Below are 17341 nucleotides of genomic sequence, written 5' to 3'. Positions count from 1 at the left end.
TGACACCACCCCCATCTGCCTTGGTTCCCTTTCCCCAATGCTCCCTGTCCTCATCTTCAAATTCCTCTACTGTCTCACCTCACCCTATTTCTTCTAAACTCCTCCAGCCTTATATTCCCTCCAGTACCCATTGGTCCTCTGAGTCTGGCTTTTTGTGCACCCCCTCCCTTTTCCATTGCTCCAGCATCGGTGGCAGAAGTCTTTAGCCAACTCTCTGGAGCTCCCTCCCTAAACCCTCTCCCTCCCCACTTCTGTCACCTCTTTTAAAACCTTCTCAAACCCTATTGTTTCACGTAAACTTTCTCCCAACTCCCACTCCATAGCTAGCTGTTCATTCCATTAATTACTTTATTCCCCCCCCCCACCAAAAGAGTTTTTTGAAGAAGTCACCAAATTAGTGGATGAGGATAACTCGTTAGTCCACCTGGACTTTAAGAAAGCTTTTGATAGAATCTTGTTGAAATAGTGGCAATCTGCTGTGGTGGATTGAGAATTGGTGAATGCCCGTAGGCAAAATGCTGTTGTCAATGGATTTGGATCTGCTTGGAGACCGGTTACCACTGATGTCGCGTAGGGATTGATATTAGGACCCTTGCTACATACTATGTTCATAAATGATTTAGATGTAGGTGTTCGGGGAATGGTCCGAACGTTTTTGGACGATACCCAGATGTGTGCGAGTGTTGAGAATAAAGAGAATGCTCGACTACTGCACGCAGAGCTTGATGTGTTGGAAGAATGAGCCCATGTTGGGCAAATGATGTGTAACTTAGAAAAGTGTAGTGTTATGCATGTGGGCGGATCAAATGCTGAACATAATTACATCCTACAGGGAACAGAACTACAGCCAGTGGTGAAAGAAAGACATGTGGGTGTTCTAGTGCATCACTCTCTAAAGGTTCATGACCAATGCCATGAAGCTATTTTCGTATGTAAGATTTGTATATTAGAGATGCCATATACATGTAGGGGGCCATGACGCAGCTGCAGTGCGTAACAAGTTAGTGAAAGAGCAACCATGGACAGTCCAAAACACAACACCAGGATTCAAGTCCCTGCCTTATAACCTAATGCTGGCTTACAGGTCAATATGTCTACAGTATCTGATGATGTAACCCAAATCCTCATAAAAATATTGGAGGCTACGGGTGACAGAAATCTTAAAGCCGGCATTAAACTCATGAAATATAAAATGACAATAAATTAATCCATATTCAATGTTAAATTCAAATCTTTCAAAAAAGGAATTATTAGAAATGACACAGAAGTATGACATCCAGGTGATCTGTCTGCTGGAGCATCGCCTCTATCATGAGAATGAAGAAGTGAAATACAAGGATCTTCATGATGAATGGATTTCAGCTACAGCTTCAGCAGCAGAAAATAATGCAGGGACCAGTGTAGGAGGAGTAGGATTCCTTCTCGGCCCGTACCCAGCAAAATGGCTTCAATCTGTATATGCAATTAACAATCTGTTGATCACCATAATAACCTGCTATAGCACAACCCAATAAAGTCCAGATGCAGAAATACCGAAGTTTTATGAAGAATTATGCAGGATAACTGAATCCATTCAACCCCATAATTTCCTAATTATTGGAGGTGATATGAATGTAAGGCAGAGGAAAGAAATAGTTCGCTTCATGATGATACAAATGGAAATGGAGAATTACTTCTGGATTACATCATGGAATTCAATCTCTGGTCTACAAATAATAACTTCGCAAAGAAAAGAGGAAAATTTTGGACACATAAATCCCCAAATGTGAGAAAGCCCAGCTGGATTACATCTTAGTATGGAAACAGTAGAAAAACAGCGTCAGGAATGTTGAAGTTTACAACTTATTTAATACCGTTGGATCAGACCTTAGAATTATGACAGCAAACATTAGTCTTAGCTTAAGGGCTCCAAGAACAAGAAGAAGAGTGCCAGGCAGAAATTTAGACTGGAGTAGCTTGAATAAGGATCGTAACATGAAAAGCCAATTCACTATCAAAATCTCAAACTGATTTGCAGAACTTTGCAATGAAAAAGGGAAAACACCGTCAGAACAGTCTTCACTCCTGATAAAATCAGTAGCTGAAACAGCACCAAAAATAATCCCCAAGAAAGCAAATCACTTAAAGAAACCTGATTTCAACAATCATCCACTTGTTATAGAAAAGAGACGACACTTGATACAGTCATACTACAAAGATAATGTTACAATTGAACAAGCAAGAAGATATTTGAAAAAGGCATATGACCAAGTTGAAGCTGCTGACTGCAACCATAGCTAGTTCAATAGCTGTAAAGACAAAATGAGGATCAATAACAGTAGAAATGCATGGAAACTAATCAATCATGTAACTGGACGTAAGAAGACCCCAAAAGAAAATTAAATGGAAAGAATGCAGGAACAAGGAAACAACAGTGGAAAGATCACTTTGAAAAGCTGTTGGGACAAGAACCAGCTCTAATAGATGAAAATATACTAATTAAACACATGTCAGAAAAAGAACTTGACATTAGCACAGAGCCATTTACTCATGAAAAATTAGAAAAAGCAATTTCACAAACCAGATCAGGAAAAGGCCCTGGACTGGATATGATTTTGGAAACTGCAAGACCTTCAAGATTACCTTCTACGGCTGTGTAACCATATTTTCACCAACTATAAGAAACCAAAAGAATTCTTCAAAAGTGGTATCATACCACTACCTAAGAAAAGAAATTTAAACCTCACAATCAACTACAGAGGGATATCACTTACAGCAACAACTGCAAAAAATTGCAACGGACTATTATAAATACAATGCTCAACTTGTATGGGATGCAGAAATTCCTATAGAAGAATTAACATATGAATGATGAATAAAGAGGTGTGGAGGGCAGTCATAGGAGCTCTGATGAAATTCAACTGATTATGATGATATAAGTTGAAGTTGTTGCTGAGTGAAAGTGATCTATTCACTTCAGGCATCCTAAGAATGCAGGAACATCCCAGTGCCCTGTATCTCTGAGGGTAAGAGGAAGGGGGAACAGTCAGGTAGGGCATTGTAATAGACAAGTAATGGTACCGGGGGAGCTTTCCCCAATGGCCTAGTTCATATGGCATTGAATACTACAGGCCAGAAGTTCCCAGGTTCAGTCCTGGTCAGTGCTGAGCTAGCTGATCTCAGTTGGGCAGCACTGGGGTATGTAAATGGGTTTAGTGCTTATTGATTAGGGAGGTGAAAAATCAGCCAGGATTCCCTTTCCTGCTCACTAGCCAGTGACCCTTGCCGGACGTGCACATTTATGGACTTGAACAGAATCAGGCTGTGCTGTGATGCCCTCCATAGTCAGTATCTTGCTAACACTTAAAGGCCGTGCCAGGAGTCAATATTGAGGATTCGGGCACAGAGATCAATGTTCCCCCCAGGATTTCCCAGTCATTAATTTTAACCTCCACTGACCTCCGTGCCCAAATTCCCATTATGTGCTGCTAGCATGCAAAGCTCTGCACTGGGAGTGTAAGTTCTTAAAATCTGCCTTTTATAGTTCAGGCTTGCATACTCACACATGGTGCCAGAAGGCAACTGCTGCCTTTTGCAGCATTCTTCAGCATGAGTCAGTGTTCAGGAGAGATGGGGACAAAATTGGAGGGGAAAAAAATGGAGATGGCGTGGACAGGATTGTGGGTCGGTCAAGAGGAATTGATTCCTTTTGGCACGTATACAGTACGTAATATTACATTACAATACGCAGTGGTAACAGTTTACTGAATATCATGACATGGTCTGCAGGCCTTCCTCTCATCACATACACCAGAAGACAATAAACAGAGCTTTTCCTGATGCCTCAGTGGGTAAGTGCACTGTGTTTTGTGTTGAGCCGTAAAGGCCAGGAAGCTCCCAGGTACAATTCCTAGTCTGCATTAAGTCAGCTAATCTTAATGAGGGGATGGGGATGCTGCAATTGGCCTGAGTTCACTGGATGAGGGCAGGGAAAAAAATTAGCTAAGACCCCTGCTGAAACTGCGTATGTGTGGAGGAGAGAAAATAAAACAGTAGCCTCACAGGAAATGGGAAGAAGGAACAATTTGCATTTGAAATTAAAATAGAAATAAGGTTAAAGTAAAAGCTCTTTTAAGTTCTTTAAATACATTCTACTCCACCATAATCTAACTAGTATTTTTATTTAGTTGGGTGTTAGACACGTGGGCATGCAGTAACGTTTGGGCAGATCATAACTAAGGGGCACATTGCTGACTGCCTGCTTCTGATATCCAGACTATAGGTAGAATGAATGTGGTGGCTGATTATTGCCTTTCTTCATCTGCAAGTGTCATGAGTTAAGACCATTTAGAATGTCCTCGTTATTAAACTGCAGCCAGAGCTGTAGTATGTTATGATTTTGTTTCAAATTTCCTGCCTCTGCAGTATTTTGCTTTTTACTTCAGTGATATCCTCACTTTGTTTCGGATTATTAATTAAGATGTAATAGTTAGTGGTTCCAGCAGAGGGAGCCATTGTCTGCAATTTGTGGCTGAGAATTTCATCTCCATGGCTCATCACCGTCACAGAATCATAGAATTTTACAGCACAAAAGACCATTCGGCCTACCACGCCTGTGCCAGCTCCCTGAAAGAACTATCCAACTAGTCCCGTTCCTTTGCTCTTTCCTCATACCCTTTTGTAGAATCACAGAATTTCACTGTCCATTTAACTATGTCCTACCTACTTGGAGCAGTGATTTTAGTTTGATCTTGTGAAATAACAAATAATTAGGGAAATCTTATTTTCTTTCCTTCTTTACTCCTCCCCCAGTTTCTGCCCGTCTCCCCTGACAGCAGTAACCGATCCTAGGATATAGTTCCAGAAGTGCGATGGGCCCTGTGGTACTTTGCCGGAATGACCATTTTTCATATTTGTGCCTAGGCACTGAGCGTCTGCAGAATTCACCTGTTGGTGCCAAGTTCTGTCTTCAAACAACATTCATACATGCACTTTCCTGTCGGGATCACTGGAAGTGACCAGGAGTGGAAATCCTGTCTGATTTACTTCCTTTTTCTTACCCAAGGACAATGAGGCCAATTGGCATTTTTTTTGTTAGTTGAAGAGGTATGATTTCGCAACACTGCCATTAAATGGTCTAGTGGGCAGAGCCTAAGCCAATAAAAGGCCAGCAGAAAAAGGAGACTTTTACCCCATCATTTTAGATTGGGTTGGAAGCTCAATTCTAAAGGTGACAGGATGATGTTTAACCAATTAATTCACCACTCACTCCCCTCCTATTGTTATTTTGTTATTATTTTAATTGATTCTACAGTTTTTTTTGAAACTCCTTAATTATGGGAAGCCTGATTCAGAGTTGTGCTAAACCTCCAACTAGGTGATGTTGTCCAACCCAGTGCTGGAAAATGCGGTCAATGTGGAGGCCATTGAGATGTTGAGAGAGAAGCCCTCACGCTATCGAAAAATGGTTTTGGAATGTGTCAGAGCCAGCAGACAACTTAAAGAAAGTAAGATCTTTGGTGTTGTAAGTTAATGAAATATTCATATAGTGGAAAATGTAAGGCACGTAATTGCTGGGCTGCCAGGTTTTTATATATTTTAGGATCGGACAGGGCTGGGGCAAGGGAAGAAAGCTAATTTCTGATTTTGGGATTAGGGACTCTTTAAAAACTCAAAACAGCAGCCCAGGGACTCAATTGATAAGTGAATTGTTTGGTGTGAAACTAATCCATATTGGCCAGCAAGGTCCCAGAATTGATCCTCAGTCTACACTGAGTTTGCTGCTATTAGCTGGGCCTATGGTGGTGGGTCTGAGCACTGCTGGGTCAGATAGTGGAAAAATGAACCAGAGTTCCTACTCCTGATCTTATTCAGGTGACCCCTGCTGGAAAATGCACATATTTGCACCGGCTGAGGACGTTATTGGACTTGGCTATGATGTTCCCACAGAGAAATAACCCATTGATATTCATCATCAAAAATTGTTACTTTTGAGAGTTACTGGAGTGTCTTCAGGAGAGATGGGGGGAAAATTGGTTGGGAAAAAAAAAACATTTCTCACTGTTAATATAAAAAAATAAATGGGATTTCAAATATCTAAAATATATGAGTGTATCAGTGCTGCTTTCTGCTCTCGCCCTGATTTAGAGATTTCATTAACTTTGCTTCAAATTCCTCCACCTCTTTACATGGTCCTTCCATTCCCTTCTTTTGCTGGACTTCTCTTTCTTTCTCTAACTGCGAGGATGTGCTTTCCACTAACGTCTATTACCAGCCTACTGAGTCCAACAGCTACCTGGTTATATTTCTTCCCTTCCCATTTCCTATGAGGACTCCATTCCTTTCTTCCAGCTTCTCCATGTCCATCACAAATGCTCTGATGATGTCATCTTCCACACCAGATCTTCCAAAATGTCCTCCTTGTTCCTCAGCCAAGGATTCCCCTCAACATTGCAGATAGGATCATCAGTCGCTTCCGTTCCATTTCCCATGCTCCTGCTCTCCCGCATTCCTCCTTCTCCCACTACTATGATAGGATCCATCTTGCCCTTGCCTTCCACCCCACCAGCCTCCACGTTCGACAGATTGTCTTTCTGTCACGTCCAACATGATCCCACCACCAAACACACTTCTCTTCCCCGCTCCCTGCTTTCCAAAATGACCGTTCTTTCCATTATGCTCTTGTTCACTCTTCCACCACTCCTATCGTTTGCTGTAATTACTCTGGCATCTTCCTGTGCAAATGCTAAACACCCATTCACCTCTTCCCACGCAACTGTCTGGGGTCCCAAGCACCCCTTCCAGGTGAGGCAGCAGTTTACCTGTACTTCCTGCAACCTAGTATAATCCATCCACCTCTCACAGTGCGCTATCCTTTACATTGGTGAGACCAAATGCAGATTAGGTGACTGTTTTGCCAAACACCTCCATTCTGTCCATGAATGTGACCCAAAGCTCCCTGTCACTTTCCACTTCAATATCCTATTCCTTCCCATTCTTAATTGTTAATTTGTATCCATGTGATTTATATGAATTAGTGTTAATTGTATTCAGGTGGTGTGTATCAATTGAGAGCTCTCTTGTATCCATTTTGTTAGAGAGCTGATCTAGGGTGTGGTGTGGGTGTCATGTGGAACTCTGTGAATAAAGGCTTGGAAGCAACTGAAGACTCGGCTCCAGTATTCTATCCTTCACCACCTGGTTATCCAATTTATGACATGATAGCAGAGCATGGTTGCCTAAAGATGGAGGTTGGAAATTACGATTTTTTTTTTGGAAAATGGCAGAAAGCAAGTTTAAATTGTCAAGGTACGATTTCCCTCCAATGTTCTTGGAGTTTGAACCATATGACCAGTGGAAGAATGAGGCTGATATGTGGACATGGGTTACTACCCTGCCAAAGAGAAAACAAGGCATGGCCTTGGCGTTGTCGCTTCCTGAACGAACTAAAATCAGAAGTAAGGTATTTTCTGAGATGGATGCAGATCTTTTGGATAATGATGAAAGTTTTACCCTTCTAATAGAATTTATGGATCAAATCTACAAGAAAGATGACCTGTTCAGTGCCTATGAGGCTTGGTCAGCATCTGATAGATTTCGGAAAATGGACGGTCATTCAATGGAAGAGTATATCATGGACTTAAACAAATTGTGCAAAAGGTTGACAAAGTTCCAATTGGGAATCCCTGGATTGGTATTAGCATTTAAATTACTAGATTGTGCAAAGGTGTCTCATATGGACAGGCAACTGGTCCTAACTGGCATCCTGTTCTCGGAAAGGGAGACTCTCCTGGATCAAATGTCTGCTGCCTTAAAAAGAAACCCTGGGGAAACAGTCATTCCCTTCAGCCTTCATGGAACAAATGGGGTCTTTCACTGTGACACAAAGAATGGAAGATTCAATGGTTACCAGGTTTCAAAATGTTCTAGATACTAAACGCAGGCACCAGCCTGGATTTCAAACTTTTCAAGAGACTGGACATAGGCATCGATATGACGGAAGGATTGAAGACAGCCAGATTGGTGATGAAAGCAAGTACAGCAAATCCAGTTACATCAACAGAAGACAAAATTGGGACAGTAATAACAGGCAAATGAATCCCAGGAATGTCCAAGGAAAAATCAGTAGATGCTTTAGATGTGACTCTTAGTATCATTATAAGGTGAATTAGCCAGAGCAAAGACACAGGGCCTTTGAAATGACACATGAAGAAAGTAGTTTTGAGGAAGAGGATAAAGATCATGAGGAAGAGGTTGAAGATAATGATGAATATGAACAGATTATACTGGTCACAAGGAGTTTTATCCCTGTGATGAATATATTAGTCGTGGATTCCTTTAATTGTGCGATGTTAGAGGATGTACTTCAACTGTATGCGGGGTAGGTTGGTTAAAATGTGATCTTGATTCACTAAGTAGTGAGGATCGATGCAAGGTTAAGGAATATAAAAGTCCTACATGTTTTAGGTTTGGAGATGGCAACACCTTGAGGTCACTCAGGAGTGTGGTAATTCCATGTAAGATAGCTGGAGTAAGCCATTTTATAAGTATGGATGTAGTCTCTAGTGAGTTACCTGTGCTTTTGGGTAATCCTTCCATGAAAAAGGCAAAAATTAAATTTGCATGGAACACGATGAGGCAATCATTTTTGGGAAATCGGTTGATTTGCAGTTTACCCAGTCAGGGCATTATTGTATCCCCTTAATAAAACCTGATGTTTCTCATCAGCGTGTTAGACAAGTATTAATGGCATCAGGCGATAAGGATAAGAGAGAAAAAAAAAATTGTCTTAAAGTTACATGGACAGTTTGCCCACCCGACTTGTCAACGTTTAAAAATCCTGCTAAAAGATGCAGGTGTAGTCGATGAGGAATATATGAGACTAATAGAAGAGGTTAGTGAGAACTGTGAAATCTGTATGAAGTATAGACGGACACCCCCACGTCCTACTATAAGTGTTCCATTAGCTCGTGACTTTAACGAGGTAGTTGCCATGGATCTAAAGGTATGGGACAAAGACAGAAATGTTTTCATCTTACATTTTATTTGACCGAGCTACGAGATTTAGTATTTCTACACTAATATATGGTAAGGAGAAGAAGGTTATTCTAGATAAAATTATGGAAAAATGGATAGGGACTGGCCTTGGGACACCAGCAAAGTTTTTGACCGATAATGGAGGTGAATTCGCTAACGTGGAGTTCAGAGATATATATGAGAATGTGAATGTAATTGTCATGAATACAGCAGCTGAGAGCCCATTTAGCAATAGTCTTTGTGGAAGGAATCATGCTGTGCTTGATAGCATGGTGCATAAAATTTTGACTGATCGAACAGAGTGTAAATTGTTAACTGCCCTAGCATGGGCAGTTCATGTAAAGAATTCTCTTCAAATGGTTGGAGGATATAGTCCTTACCAATTAGTCTATAGGGGCAATCCCAAATTTCCTTCTGTTCTTAGTAATCATCCTGCTGCTTTAGAAGGTACTACAATTAGTACCATTTTTTCTGAGCATTTAAACGCCAAGCATGCAGGGAGACGGGCTTTTATCAAGGCTGAGACATAAGAGAAAATTCGTAGAGCACTGAGCCGTCGTATTAAACCATCTGAGACAGAGTTTTTTTTTTCTTTTCTTTATTCTTGGTTTATTACTTGTCATTTTTTTTTTCTTTCTTTTTTTTTCTTTAGGCCCCCCTTTTATAAGAAGGGGGGGTGTGGGGTGTGCTTACAAACTAAAAACCCAAAGAAACCAAAACCAAGTTTTCAAATTAAAACTTTATTCGCCTCGTCCAGGATGCACTCCAGCCCCTGCGGTGCCCACCGGTCGCGGAAAGCCTCAAGCGTACCGGCAGACACCGCGTGCTCCATCTCCAGGGCCACCCGGGCGCGGAGCAACCCGCGAAAGAGAGGCAGACAGGCCGAGCGCCCGCCCCCACGGACCGCGAGCATCCTAGACCTGTGGATAGCCACCTTGGACAGGCCCAGGAGCAGGCCCACGAGGACGTCCACCGACCTGCCCGCCCCCCTCCTCACCGGGCGGCCAAAGATCAGGAGCGTGGGACTGAAGTGCAGCCAGAACTTGAGGAGCAGCCCCTCCAAATAATCAAACAGGGGCTGCAGTCTCGCACACCCAGTGAACAAATGAAAAACGGACTCCTCCAGGCCGCAGAAAATGCAAGCGGCCTGGGTGTCCGTAAAATGGCGTAGCCGCCTATTGCATGGGACTGCTCCGTGCAACACCCTCCACCCCAGATCCCCAAAGTAACACGGGACGACCCCTGTATAGAGAGCCCTCCACTGGGGACCCCCGCCTCCGCCGGACGGCAGGATGGTACGCCAGGGCGTGTCTGGGTGAGAGACGAGGGCGAGGAAGTGGATGGTGTGCAGGAGCAGCCCGTACAGGAAATCCCTCCGCACGGTGTGAAACGGCAGGGAGGGAATTTCCGAGAGACGGCTCAAGTTGTGAGGCGCGGCCCTCCGAGGGAGGTTCCGGGGTTTGGCGCCGAGGAGGAATTCCGTCCGAACGGGAGTCAGGTCGGACGGGATGGCTCCGCACGCTTGAGCCGCCTCCACATCCCGAGTGGAGTCAGGGCCGAGCGCCGATTTCAACGCCTGGATGGCGGCGGCCGCGTCCCCGGCACGCCACGAGGACATGCGAGCGGCGAGCGCCCACGGCTCGAGCCAACCCGACCCTCCACCATCCAGGACGTCCCTGACTCTGGTCACCCGACCGGCCACAGCCCTCCGCTCTGTCAGCCACGAGCGGCCGAAGCCGACATCGCGGAGGAACGGATTCCCGAGCAGCGGCTCCTGCAGGACGGCCGCTACCCCCGACGGGCGAGAGCTCCGGCTGGAGGCGACCATGGTCCAGACCCTGAGCAGATCCTGGTACAAGACAGGCAGCTCCTGCAAAGACGTGCGGCCGCCCAACAGCGAGACGAACAGGAGCTGCGTGTCGTAGTTCAGGCCGTGCAGCTGGCGGAAAAAATACGTCGCCAGCGCACGCCATCTAAGAGGACGCTCCGCGTACAGGTATCGCTGCAGCGTCCGAAGGCGGAAAGTTGCCACCTGGGTGCGGACGCACACCAGCCCCTGACTGCCCTCCCTAAGCAGGAGACTCAGGACCGCGGCAGCGACCCAGTGCATCCCTTTGGCCCAGAAGAAGTCGACGAACTTCCTCTGAATCTTGGCGACAAAATCAGGGGGGGGGGGTCAAAGGGACCAACCGGTACCACAACATGGCGGCCACCAGCTGGTTTATGACCAACACTCGACCCCTGTAGGATAACACTCGGAGCAGTCCTGTCCAGCGCACCAGGCGAGCGGTGACTTTGGCCTCCAGCTCTACCCAGTTCGCCGGCCAGGCTTCCTCGGCAGGGCCGAGGTAGACTCCCAGGTACCGGAGGTGCGTGGTACTCCAGGCGAAAGGCCTGAGCTCCTCCGGCATGGAGTCCACCCGCCACTGACCCACCAGGAGTCCGGAACATTTCTCCCAGTTGATTCTTGCGGAGGACACGGCAGAGTAGACCTCTTGGCACTCGCGCATCCTCCGCAAGTCAAGGGGATCGGTGACCATGAGGAGCACGTCGTCGGCGTAAGCCGAAAGGACGACCTCCACGCCCGGCTCGCGCAGAGCCAGTCCCGACAGCCTCTTGCGCAAGAGGCGCAGGAAAGGCTCTACGCAGACGGTATATAATTGGCCGGACATGGGGCACCCCTGACGCACTCCTCTCCCGAAGCGAAGGGGCGCCGTCAAGGATCCGTTAACCTTAATCAGACACTCCGCGGCGGCGTACAGAAGTCGGATCCGGGCGACGAAATGCGACCCGAACCCGAAAGCGCGCAGAGTCCCGAATAGGTACTCGTGATCCACCCTGTCGAACGCCTTCTCCTGATCCAAGGAAAGGAAGGCGACCGACAGACCAGCCCTCTGGGAGTGGTGGATCAGGTCCCGGACCAGGTGGATGTTATCGTGGATCGTCCGGCCCGGGACCGTGTAGGACTGGTCGGGGTGGATCATGTGGTCCAGCACGGTGCCGAGGCGAGCAGACATCGCCCTGGCGAAGACCTTACAATCCGTGCTGAGGAGGGAGACCGGGCGCCAGTTTTTAAGGTTGCGGAGATCCCCCTTCTTAGGCAGCAGGACCACGACCGCCCTGCGCCACGAAAGGGGCATCTCCCCGGTCGCCAGACATTCCCCCAGGACCCGCGCGTAGTCGCCCCCCAGGACGTCCCAGAAGGCCCTGAGGAACTCCACGGTCAGCCCATCCAGCCCCGGGGATTTGCCCCTAGAGAGCTGGTGGAGGGCGCCCGTCAGCTCCGCCAAACTGAGCGGAGCGTCCAGACGCTCGGCGTCCTCCGGGCCGACCTTCGGCAGGTCCTCCCACAAGACTCTGCGCGCCTCCTCGCTGGACGGATCCGGAGAGAACAGAGCCTCGTAGTAAGATCGAGCGCGGGCCCTGACTCCCTCCGGGTCCGAGACGAGGGACCCGTCGTCAGCCAGCAGCGTAAGGAGCTGCTTACGAGCCCCCCGCCACTTTTCCAGCGAGTAGAAGAAGGGAGAGCCGCGGTCCAGGTCCCGCAGGAGCTGGAGCCGCGACCTCACGTACGCTCCTCGGGACCCGACAAGGTGCAGGTCCTTCAGAGCGCCCTTCTTCTCTTCGTACACCTGCCGCAGGGCCGGATCCTCGGCGGCCTGACCGAGACGGGACTCCAGGCCAAGCACCTCCTGCTCCAACCGCTTGACCTCGGACTCCCGCCTCTTAGTCGACCCCCTCGCATACTCTTGACAGAAGAGGCGGACGTGAGCCTTGCCCACGTCCCACCATAGCCTCAAGGAGGAGAAGCCTCCCCGCTTCCCTCTCCAGTCGCTCCAGAACAGACGGAACGAGTCCCGGAACCGCGCGTCCTCCAGCAACCGGTTGTTAAAGTGCCAGTACGCGGACCCCGACCGGGCGCGGAGCAGAACGAGCTCCATCCACACCAGGTGGTGGTCCGTGCACGACACCGGCCGGATGGAGGCCGACGGGACGCAGGAGGCGTACGCCCGCGAAACGTAAAGGCGGTCGATTCTGGTGCTCCCTCCTACAGCCCTCACAAAGGTGAACTGGCTGGAGTCGGGATGGAGATTCCGCCAGACGTCCACCAAGTCGAAGGACCCGACCAGGTCCCTCAACTTCTCCGTCGCCGTTCGGCAACGCGCGGGACCGGAGCGGTCCCTCGCCTCGAGGGTGCGGTTAAAATCCCCCCCGAGGATAATGCACTCGCCGGCGTCGACGGAGTTTAGGTAAGTGGACACTTCCTCAAAGAAGATCACTTGCTCGGCTCCGGACCAGGGGGCGTACACGTTCACCAGGTGAAGCGGCACGTCCCCGCAGAGTTCAATTCAGGAAATTTGGTATACTATAAAAGAGAGAGTCATAGGGAATGGAAAGGCCCTGGTAAGGTAATAGGTTGTGATGGTAAGACAGTACTTATCCAACATGACAATCAAACTGTTACGGTTCATGCCTCACAATTAATTGGAATTAATTATACAATCTCTGAGCAGTTGATAGAAGTAAACGAGGCACCTTGTGCCTCAGATGTTCATGATTTTTTTTGATGATGTTCCTGAGGAACAGACTGATGTAGATCAAGGGCCGGACAGTGGTAATCTCAGTGATCAAGAAACACATGACAGAGCTATCACATCCACAGAACAATTACCCAAAGTGGGTACACGAGTGACATATGTTCCAGAAGGGACGAATGAATGGAGGGATGCAACAATTTTGGGATGTGCAGGCAAAGCTACTGGTAGGTTTAAATATTGGTTGAATGTTCAGGATGATGGCCAAGAAGCGAGGTCCATGGACTGGCAGAATGGGGTAAAAGAGTGGAAGGTAGGAAAGTGAAGTACAAGTAGTGATAGGGAGTCCGGAAGTGAATCTCATGTCAGAAAACGATCACAAACTAGAGATGAAAGAGGGAGATCTCGCAGTAGTAGTCCCTGCAGACATAGAAGTGGAAGTAGAAGTCATAGCTTGACCAGGTCAGACAATGAAACAAAGACCACAGAGCAGACACGTAACAGAACTAGGAGCAGAAGTCCTCATGATCATGAAGTTTTGGTGGCTGCCAATAAACTTGAAGATAAACGAGTGAGAGAGTCAAAACAAAGGGCGTTAGATAGTTGGAAAAAATTTGGAACTAATCTGAGGTAACAGATAAGGCTCAACCAGCTTTGTCGCATAGATGGGTTTGTACTGAAAAAGTCTTTGCAGATGGAACTTATAAGGCTAAAGTGAGGTTAGTAGCTAGGGGTTTTGAAGAAAAACTGGGTGATACAAATGTTCGAGTGGATTCGCCACTGCTGGAATGGTAATCTTAAAAGTCTTTCAGGCTCTTTGGCAACATATTCATGAGAGTGTTACACTCATCCCAGTGAATCGTACTAGGTCATCACAGAATGGTGATGTCAGAGCAATTACGAAGCTTGATTGGTCAGTTGAACTGGTTGTGTACTCAAACTAGACCCAGATGCTAGTTTTGATGTGTTGGAGTTAAGTACATCAACGAAACACCCCATAGTAGAGAATGTTTTACAGGCAAAAAAATATATAGATAGATGCATACTTAAGTTCCCATCCTTAGGTGACCCAAAGAAAATGAAGCTAGTTATCTTTAGCGATGCTTCACATGCTAATCTTCCTGATGGGTATTCTCGTGCATTTGGTTTCATAGTGTTTCTTATGGGTGAGAATGGGAAATGTTGTCCTTTAGCTTGCAAAACTAAGAAAATAAAAAGGGTTGTTAAAAGTACTCTGGCTGATGAAACACTGGTTCTTGTCGATGCAGTGGATATGGGATTCTATTTGGCAAATATTTTGAGTGACATCCTGTACAGTGGGAGTGCTGAAGATAGTATACCCATTGAATGTTATGTAGACAATCGTTCAATGTGGGATAATGTACACTCTACAAAAAATGTGAGTGTGAAGAGATTACAGATTGACCTTGAAACAAATGCTGGAAAGAAAGGAAATCTCTAAAATTGAATGGGTGGATTCAAGCCATCAACTGTCGGATTGTTTTACTAAAAGAAGTACATTACGAAGAAATTATTAGGCTTCCTGGAGAAGGGTCGCCTCACAATGTAATGCTTTGAATAGTACAAGTTGTACAGAGTATGGAAGTTTTTGATTTTTGAAATTTTTGTTTGTATTGTGTATATATAAAGTTTATTTTAATTTAAAGAGAAAGAAAGGACTCTGTTAATTTGTATCCATGTGATTTGTATCAATTAGTGTTAATTGTATTCAGGTGGTGCATATCAATTGTGAACTCTCTTGTATCCATTTATAAGAGAGCTGATCTAGGGTGTGGTGTGGGTCTTTGTGAATAAATGCTTGGAAGCAACTGAAGACTGGATATTAGTCTCTAGTATTCTAACCTCCATCACCTGGCTGTCCGATTTATAACTTTTTTGGCCTTCTACACTGTTCCAGTGAAGTTCAACACAAGCTTGAGGATCAGAACCTTATCTTTCTATTAAGCACTTTGCAACTCTCTGGCCTTGATATTGACTTTAATAACTTCATATCTTAACTATAGCTCCCATTTTCTCTTTGGCACGTAATGCTGGCAGTGTGAGACGGCTGTGTCGGTGTTATGGGAGGGGAGGGGAGGGGAGGGCTGGGTTGGTGCTTGGTGCTTGGGGTGGGAGACCCCCCCCCATCAGAACACTGTGTAGCCGGGGTGGTCGGACTCCTTGGTATTGATATGTTTTTTTCTTCTTCCATACTCTGAGGCCTTTAATGCCTGCTCTTCTTTGCCAGTTTTTCCCTGCTTCCTTTTCTACCTGCCTTATTCCCCCACCACCTCAGCTAGTCACATGTTCTCCGTATCTCAAATGTCTCTAATTTCTCTCATTATGCCTTCTGTTGTCTCAAGTTAATATCACATTAGCCATTTAACCATCTCCTGTTTTTCTTTTAAGCACTTTACAGGTCATTCCACTACTTCCCGAAGGGTCTACACCTGAAAAGTTAACTTATCTGTTCTCTCCACAGATGCTGACTGACTGTGGTTTTTTGAAAAGAGGGACTAATGATGGCAGTTTTGAAAGGGAAAGGGAACCATTTGCAATATTAGCTAAAATGGGGGCAGGGAAGGGAAGTTGAGTCATCAGGAGTTCAGTGAGAATGGGTGAGGAAACAAGCGGTCAGGCTCATGGTGCGATGAGCTTGAAGAGAGGAAAGGGGTAGATAGGGGCAAAACCAGAGAGCATTGGGCATTCAGGGCTAGAGTGGGAGAGGGACTGGCATACAGTTTAGCTGAGTGAACAAGGGGAAAACAGCAGAGGCAGATGAACAGATGGTTGCTACCTTGGTAACAAAGAAATCCATGAGTTCCTTGCACCTTTGTGAAAAGTGAGGGTGGACCAGGCAGTGGAGAGGGGTTTGAGGAGGAGGAGGTTGGTGGTCGAGAAAAGGAGCCCAGGGTTATCTTTGCTTGCCAGGATGATTCTGGAGTATTGAGCAATTTTAACAGAGGAGAGCAAGGCTTAGTAGAGCGTGGCAGATCTGGCTATGGGTGGCTAAACCACTTATATGCCAGGTATACTGAAGCTTCTAAGCTTTGGACTTGAGAGAGCAAAGACCTTATGAGGGGGAAGGGAACAGATGGAAGGCATTAAAGGTCTCTGGTTTGATCCATACTGAATTAGCTGATCTCAGCTGGGGCAACAGTTGGTCTCAACAACTTTGGGCTAGGGAGGGAGAAAAATCAGCCACCCTTTTCCAGTTTCCACCCTTGATCACTATCCAGTGACTCTTGCTGGAAAATGCACGAGTGCAGACACGATTGGGTTCAGTTGTGATTTCCCCCCATGATAAAATAGCTTTCTGACATTCACTGTCGAGGCTCATGCTTGAAGAATGGTCTTTTAGGCAGGTATTAGAGAACAGCCAGTGCTTCTGGAAGAATAGCCCATCAGCACCTTAGATTAAAACAGGAGAAAATTAGAGAGGGGGGAGCTGCAAGAAGCTGAATTAAAGAAATTTATGGGCTGTAAATTATATGGAAGGAATGTGAGTATGACTTGGGAGAAATTTATACACATCAGAGATAACATTCTGATATAAAATATGTATACTGCATCTGGCAATCATAAACCTACGCCTATATCGTGTTGTACACTTCACAGTTGGAAGCTGAAAGGAGGAATAACTGTTTTGGGGATTTTAATCATGCAGCTAAATTTAGTAATGTAAGGTGGAGATTTGGGGAAATAAGAAATACAGTGTGACATTGTTTATTCTTTGTAAAGATACTGGAGTTTCTCAAGTTTGCCTCCATACCCCCCCCCCCCCCCCCAAA

The 17341-nt window shown here is 46.1% G+C and overlaps 1 protein-coding gene across 1 annotated transcript in view; it reads left to right on the top strand.

The window, feature by feature from the left end:
- Positions 1–17341, top strand: part of LOC137325020 (ubiquitin-conjugating enzyme E2 U-like) — a 76797-nt gene that overhangs the window by 29511 nt on the left and 29945 nt on the right. The window contains exon 6 of the mRNA XM_067989721.1: positions 5357–5486. Coding sequence (XP_067845822.1) covers positions 5357–5486 — 130 coding nt within the window. The remainder of the gene's footprint in view (positions 1–5356; positions 5487–17341) is intronic.

Source organism: Heptranchias perlo, chromosome 9 (assembly GCF_035084215.1).
Source record: "Heptranchias perlo isolate sHepPer1 chromosome 9, sHepPer1.hap1, whole genome shotgun sequence".
Lineage (NCBI taxonomy): Eukaryota > Metazoa > Chordata > Chondrichthyes > Hexanchiformes > Hexanchidae > Heptranchias > Heptranchias perlo.
The sequence above is the reverse complement of the archived record's forward strand: the minus strand, read 5'-3'. Positions and strand labels throughout refer to the sequence as shown.